This window comes from Camellia sinensis, chromosome 3, assembly GCF_055761805.1.
Source record: "Camellia sinensis isolate YWXY chromosome 3, ASM5576180v1, whole genome shotgun sequence".
Lineage (NCBI taxonomy): Eukaryota > Viridiplantae > Streptophyta > Magnoliopsida > Ericales > Theaceae > Camellia > Camellia sinensis.
Genome location: NC_138963.1, coordinates 52,907,267 through 52,915,390, shown reverse-complemented (window position 1 = coordinate 52,915,390; position 8,124 = coordinate 52,907,267). Strand labels below are relative to the sequence as shown.

Below are 8,124 nucleotides of genomic sequence, written 5' to 3'. Positions count from 1 at the left end.
TCCTTACAAGGAAACTGAAGAGATAAGTTCAAATAAAAGAACTTTTGATACTGTTATAGGTAGCAGTGAAGACCACAATAATAATGAATCAGATGAACCTAGACGTAGCAAGAGGGCTAAGATCTCTAAATCATTTGGTCTAAATTTCCTGACATACCTGCTAGAAAATGAGGCTCAAAACTTCAAGGAAGCAATGTTAAGTTCTGAAGCTCCGTTATGGAGAAAGGCTGTAAATAGTGAAATTGAATTAATACTGCAAAATCATACTTGAAAATTGGTGGATCTTCCACCAGAATGAAAACCTCTTGGATATAAGTAGATATTAAAGAGAAAAATGAAAACGGATGATTCAATAGATAAATACAAGGCTAGGCTTGTTGTTAAGGGATACAAGTAGAAGGAATGCCTTGATTATTTTGATACATATTCACCAGTGACAAGAATAACATCCATTCGCAAGTTGATTGCGTTTGCAGCTTTGTGTAATTTTGAAATACATCAAATGGATGTTAAAACAGCTTTTTTGAATGACGAGTTAGATGAAGAAATCTATATGGAACAACCAGAAGGGTTTCAAGTTCCCAACCAAGAGAAAAAGGTTTATAAACTTGTCAAATCCCTTTATGAATTAAAACAAGCTCCGAAACAATGGCATGAAAAATTGGATCACACTATGCTTTTGGATGGTTTTAAGATAAACGAATGTAACAAATGCGTCTATGTTAAAAGCACAAACAAAGGTTATGTCATAGTTTGTCTTTATGTGGATGACATGCTCATTATTGGAAGCAATAATGACATGATTAAATCCACAAAGAAAATGTTGAACAAAAAGTTTGACATGAAAAATCTGAGAGTAGCAAATATAATTCTAGGAATAAAAATTACTAGAACATCTGAATGATATGCTTTATCTTAGTCTCACTATGTTGAGAAGATTTTGGAGAAATTTGGAAAGCATGACAACTGTCCTGCTAAAACACTTGTTGACATTAGTTTTCATTTGTCAAAAAATACAAGTGCAGGTATATCACAATTAGAGTACTGTCGGATAATCGGAAGCTTGATGTACTTAATGAATTGCACTAGGCCAGATTTAGCCTATACTGTAAGCAAATTGAGCAAGTACACAAGTAATCTAGGATCCGATCATTGGAAAAACGATAATTAGGGTACTTAGGTATCTAAGACACACCCAGAATTATGGCTTACATTATACCAAATATCCAGCAGTACTCGAGGGGTACAGCGACGCAAATTGGATATCGGATACTAAAGACTCAAAATCCACTAGCGGATATGTCTTTACCCTGAGAGGTGCTGCAGTCTCTTGGAAATCTTCCAAGTAGACATGCATAGCTAGGTCGACAATGGAATCTGAGTTTATCGCATTAAATAAAACATGAGAAGAAGCAGCATGGCCTCGTAATTTCTTAGAAGACATTCTAATGTGGCCTAAACCTGTGCCAGCTATATGCATTCACTGTGATAGTGAAGTAGCAATAGGACGAGCATAGAATCATATGTATAACGGTAAGTCTCGATACATTCATCAAAGGCATAATACCATTAGGCATTTGCTCTCACATGGAATAATTTTCATAGAATATGTAAAGCCAAAGGAGAATATTGCAGATCCATTGACTAAAGGGCTAGCCAGAGAGCAAGTGTACTATTTATCGAGAGAAATGGGATTGAAGCCTATTACTTAAAAGTCGCTTTAATGGCAACCCAACCTAGTTGACTGGAAATCCCAAAATCTAAGTTCAAAGGGACAACCGAATTATGGATGACTTCACGTATCACTAAGGAGGCTTACTTCTACCCATTTCTATGATAAGAAGAGTGATACCTGCAACGTTAGTCGGATAAGTTTTGCTTTTAATGATTCTTATAACTTGGACATCCAAGTGGATATAGCAGGATACTCTTAATAAGAAACCACCTATATGAGTGTGAACTGGGCCGGTTCTGTGAGAATTAAGAAGGCTAAATTCTCTAGAGCGCTTATGAATTACCAAGCGTTGTTCAGGGCCAAAATAAACACAACCGTAAGAACCAAACTGTGTCTGCATATACACTATGTGTAGTCTATTGTCTTGGCTTACACAAATAGCAGAACAATTTAAGGCATCGTATCCACTTGTTAGCCAGTAAGTCCGATAGGCTTTCATTAGAGGAGGTTCAAAACCAAAAGCTACCTATCTCGATGTGGTATATCTTCTTAATGTACTCTTTCTTTGTCTGCATCTTGTTGCATGTCCGTTCTCGTGAATTCTATTCATGTGAGGAATTGTTAAAAAATGGCTTTTGTGTTATCTTATTTTTTGCTAATTTTGAGCATTAATTAAGGTGGGACCCAAGCGTTATTTTTAACGTTTCTAATTAGGTTCATGTTTAATGTCGTGCAGTGAATAAATTCATGTATTTGGTTGCTCAAAACCATTTCCAGATGAATGAGAATTCAACGCACATTTTCGGATTTGTGGAACTAGTTTTTTGGTGGGTTTCCTACACATTTGTGAAATGTTCTTGTCTCACATTGGAAAGGCTTGAGGTTTTGAATGGGTTTATATACTTAGCTTGGGATACTTAAGATGGACCCCAAGGAGTACCCAAGTTTGTGGAAGGGTGAGGTTATGGGTGAAGTGGGCTATACCTATTGGACCCAAAATTAAAACCACACGTGCGCACCGCCGTCGCCGTCCGTCCGGTCGATCAGGCTAGCTGGGCTGGGCTTGGGTGCGTAGTGTGAGGTTGGGTTAGGCTTGTCCGGCCCAATACTTATCTTTTTGGGTAAAAAACTTTTGTAATTTATTTTTGATTTTTAATTTTGGTTTCAAAATTCAAAATAAATTGGTCCAGAATTATTTCTTCACCCAAACAAGTCCCTAACAGGTTCAACCCACCCAAACAGTTCAAAGGGTTCAAAACAAGTTCAACTTGAAATGAATCTATTCCAAACAGATTCAAATCTGCTGGTGCCTTTTCAATCTGTCCAAATAGGTTTTATACCTGTTCGGAAAAGCCACCAAACTGCCTATAAAAAGCCAGCCTTCCAGCAATTCAGAACATTGATTTTCCCTCAGATTTTTGTCTCTCTTCTCCCCTTTTTGTCTTCATATTTTCTGCATTTGTTCAGCATTTAATTTTAGGAAAAGAAAAAAAGAGTTTCATCAAAGTTTTGGTTCGCAAGACTTGAATTTGTAATGCTGTAAATTTAAGTGTTAGTCGTTGCATCCTGGGAAGTAGACGCCAATAAAACTCAAAGCACCGGAGCAAAGGCGAAATCTACTTTAAGGAGATTGTATCCAACACAACCCTCGACATTAATTTCTGTAAACATTTAATTTGGAAAATAATTTGTATAATTATTTTTCTAAATTATTTTATTTTATTATTTATTTAATTTATACAATTAATTTACACACGTACCTTTGTGGGGTTCTAACATAAATTAGTTTAAAAAATATGATTATCTTAAGGCTAAGGAATACGTGCATTTAACTTCTAATTTTTTACTTTAAACTGTACCAAACATCTCCAATAAATCCCTTTCATGTCTCAACGCGCGTTTCAGGTATTACAGTTGGTTCATTACCCGCCACCACCCCTGGTTTTATCCTTTCCCTTATTTTCTTTTTTCTTTTTTTATGTAATTTTTATAAGGCTTTCTATTTTAAATTTAAAAAAAAAAAAAAAAGAAATCTTCAATCTTGATCATCATTACCATCACCTTTACAAAAGACCCATCCTTATTAGATTTTAACTTTTGGTTTCTTTATTTAAAATTTAGAGTTGTGTGTGTAATTCAGATTTGTATTTGTCAAAAGGTTTGTTTTTTTTTTGCATGTGCCTTTCATATCCCCCACCCCCTTCCTCTCAGCCTTTACCATTTGCTCTCTCTTTCTCTCTCTTCACCGTTCTTTGCTTCAATACAATAATGAAACAGCTCCAAACTTAGCTTTCATCTAAACAAATACGTATACATATATATAGTTATACATACATACATATATTGACATATGGGTTCATTGGTTTTTGATGGAGAAGAGCAAAAGCTGCACTTTTCTTCATCATACCCAGGTAAACATTGGTGCCTCTTTTTATTTTTTTATTTTTTATTTCCTGGTTTTTATGCAATTTTATCATTTTAGTTGTAATTTTAACATGGGAAAAAAAAAATATAGGAGAAAGAGACAAATGAAGAAGAATTGATAACTAGAGTTTTAAAATTTAAACATCATTGTATCAAGATTTTGAAATTTCAATGCCCATATTAATTGATATATCAGCTGATACAATCTGATATCGATGAATATATATAGCTAGACACTTATATGGAATTGTAATTAACTTGTATAATGAACATTGCTAGAAGGTAGGCTTGGAAATCAAAATTTCAAATTATGTGTAAAATAGCATATTTGCGTATAGGTAAGGTTGCGTATATCTAACCCTTCCCAGACCCACAACCTCGTGCGCGGAACTGTTATTTTTTTTTATAAAACTTATAATGTGTGGATGGTTATATGATTATTGTTTGTGAACAGGAAATTGATTTGGGATTCAGGATATGCCATTGCCAACCACAGATGAGAGCTGTGGAAATCAAATTCCAAGTTTTCCCCTTTTCATCCCTAGAGCTCAATAGTAATCTAGATGAACTTTTTCTGGGTTGCATTGAATAATTATAGATTTTTTAGAATTAAAAATGCGATTGTTGATCTGGGTTTTTGAGGGAAAAAATAAAAGACTTTGTTCTATCGATTAGAACTGGAGGGGGGTGTTTTAGGGGAATTAAACACCATTACCATGGAGGCACCGGTAGGTGTGCAAAGCACACCCCGGAAAAAAATGACAAAACAATTAACGGGGAAGCGCGATGACACGCCATTGCACTCAGCAGCGAGGGCGGGGCAACTTGGCGTCATAATGGAGATCCTAAATGGTTCAAATGGAGAGGAAGAATTAGAAGAATTGTTGTTGAAGCAAAACCAGGCTGGCGAAACCGCCCTTTTTGTGGCCGCAGAGTATGGTTATGTTGAATTGGTGAGGGAGATGATCAAGTACTATGATCTTGTTGAAGCCAGCATTAAAGCTAGGAATGGTTTTGATGCTTTGCACATTGCTGCAAAACAAGGAGATTTGGGTATGTCAAGCTATGACTCATATTCAAGTTGTGTTTGCTCTGTTTGATTTTGTCATACTTGCCCCATCTTAATGTGAAGATAAATTTTTGTTGGGTTAATTACACTAATGATCTCCAAATTATGCAATTTGTTACACATTAGTTCCTTATCTTTTTTTTTTCCTCCACTTTATGCCCTTGCAATTTGTTACATTTTAGTCCCTCATATCAAAGTATTGTTCAAAATCAATAACGAGAGGAGGGCTATTTTCAAAACTTTACAAAAATAATGCAACAAAACTAAAAGATTGGAGGGACCAAAATGCAACAACATGCATGCTTTGGGGAACAAAATGTAACAAAATACATACTTTGGGGACTGTGTATATTTAGTGCTTTTGATTTTGTTGACGCGTCATGTAAAATTCCAAAAATGTCCTTCCTTCCATTGTTGATTTTGAATGGAGTTGATGCGAGAGAATAAAATGTAAAAGAAAGCACATTTTAAGGACTAGAGTGTGGAAATTAGTTTTCAAGGAATGGAGACTAAAATTTAACAAATCGCATATTTTGGCATGGTATTGCAGAGGTGGTGAAGGTACTAATGGAGGCCCATCCGGAGCTGTCAATGACCGTTGACATGACAAACACCACGGCTTTGCACACTGCTGCAATGCAAGGGCATAGGGAGGTAGTGGATTTCTTCTTGGAGTCGGAGAGCAGCCTGGCCGCCATAGCTAAGAGCAACGGGAAAACAGCCTTGCACTCTGCAGCAAGAAACGGGCATGTAGAGGTTGTGAAAGCTCTTCTTAGCAATGAACTTGGAATTGCAACAAGGACTGATAAAAAGGGGCAAACCGCCCTTCACATGGCGGTGAAAGGTCAAAACCTTGAAGTGGTGGAGGAGCTGGTCAAGGCAGACCCTGAATTGGTAAACATGGTTGATACTAAGGGCAACACCGCTTTGCACATTGCAACTCGGAAAGGGAGGAATCAGGTTTTTTTTGAATTTTTGAATTTTTCGTATCATATTAACTGATCTTTAAGTTAGTTGAGATAGGTTGTCTTCAAGTTCATAATCATGTCACAAATGTTAGTTGACATAGGTTTATTAGTTTAGAAGCTTTGATAAACTACATTTTAGCGCTTTATTGTTGCTCTAATTTTTGTGCTTCACACACTTATTTCTATCGTATATATAAGAACACAAACATGAGCTTAAAACAGAAAATTAAAGAGAAGAGAGCATGTTAAAACAGAAGCAAAATTGATGAGAAGAGAGCATGTTTTTGACTTCATGTTTTTGTGTTTTCATTTTTCAAAAGACAATGAAAACTTGTTTAGCAATCTGTTTCTAAAACTCTTTTCGAGAAAATTTCGTGAAAACATCCCAGTTTTATAAAATACTAAAAAGTTATTTTTGAATCTTCAATGAGTGTTTTTTAACTTTTGTTGTTTTATTCATGAAAACACTGAAAATGAAAACAAAGAAAAAAAAATTGTGTTTTCATCGTTTTCTATTTTGCCATTTTCATTTTCTCAAAACAGAAGTTTTTTTTTTTATTTTTCAAAAATTATTTTCACACAGAAATTAAAACAATATGAACACGATAATTTTTTTTTAAACTTTTCATTGTATTTGTTTTCAAACTAACATAAGGCTCATTATACTTGTGCAGATTGTCAAGTTGCTACTAGGCCACAGTGAAACCAACACGAAAGCTGTCAACAGGTGCAACGAAACGGCCTTGGACACTGCAGAGAAAACCGGACAATCTGAAGTTGCAGCAATCCTAAGAGAACACGGTGTTCTAAGCGTCCGAGCCATCAAGCCCCAAACACCAAATCCAGCCCGAGAATTGAAACAAACCGTGAGCGACATAAAGCACGAAATCCACGACCAACTAGAACACACTCGCCAAACAAGAAAACGCGTGCAAGTAATTGCCAAACGTGTCAACAAAATGCACACAGAAGGCCTAAACAACGCGATCAACTCAACAACTGTGGTCGCAGTCCTAATTGCCACTGTGGCATTCGCAGCCATTTTTACCGTCCCTGGCCAATATGTCGATGACCCAAAAGACATACCTACCGGGCTTTCTCTTGGGGAAGCGAATATTGCTCCAACAGCATCGTTTATGATCTTTTTTGTATTCGACTCGATTGCCCTATTCATTTCTCTTGCGGTTGTGGTGGTCCAAACCTCAGTTGTTGTGATAGAGAGCAAAGCAAAAAAGCAAATGATGGCAATTATAAATAAGTTAATGTGGTTGGCTTGTACACTCATTTCAGCGGCTTTCTTGGCCTTGTCATTTGTTGTGGTTGGTGAGAAAGAAATGTGGCTAGCAGTTGCAGTGACAATCATTGGATCGACTATAATGGCAACTACATTGGGTATAATGTGTTATTGGGTGATTATGCATCGGATTGAGGCTTCGAATTTGAGGAGTATAAGAAAGAACTCGCAAAATGGTAGGTCGAAGTCATGGTCAATGTCAGTGATGTCAGATTCAGAGGTTTTGAACAGCGAGTATAAGAAAATGTATGCGATTTAAAAGCTTCGTACACCTAATTAACCTTCTTTCTTTTTTAAATACAGGGGGATGTCTTCCCTTTTTTTCCTACATATTTACTTTCATGTGTATAATTTTAAGTAACAACAATGATTCAACCCCTTTTTCCCCCACTCCCTTTGACCCCCTCTCTCTCTTATTGGTTACATTTTCTTTTTTTTTTTTTTTTTTTTTTTTCTGCTCCTCTAATCACCACCCGCCACGTGGCAAAGGGGGTGAGGGGGTGACCCCCAAAAAGGGGTCCAAGCATTATTCTTTAAGTAAATGGTAGTTCCTCTCTTTTGAACTTTGATTATGAATATAACAACTCTAGTTATGGTTTGATGGGAACTATGACAAGTGAAATTTTGTCAAATTTGAGTACTTGGACCTCCCTCCTTGAGCATCACTTGATTGAATAGAAAATTTTCACCACTA

At 36.3% G+C, this 8,124-nt stretch overlaps 1 protein-coding gene across 1 annotated transcript; it reads left to right on the top strand.

Moving 5' to 3' along the window:
* The first annotated feature begins 3,706 nt into the window (after window positions 1–3,706).
* Window positions 3,707–7,819, top strand: LOC114288567 (Ankyrin repeat family protein). The gene is made up of 4 exons (XM_028232097.2): window positions 3,707–4,086; window positions 4,554–5,152; window positions 5,719–6,128; window positions 6,811–7,819. The coding sequence occupies exons 2-4, from the start codon at window positions 4,816–4,818 to the stop codon at window positions 7,687–7,689; spliced, it is 1,626 nt and encodes a 541-aa protein (XP_028087898.2). The 5' UTR covers window positions 3,707–4,086; window positions 4,554–4,815; the 3' UTR covers window positions 7,690–7,819.
* The last annotated feature ends 305 nt before the right edge of the window (window positions 7,820–8,124 follow it).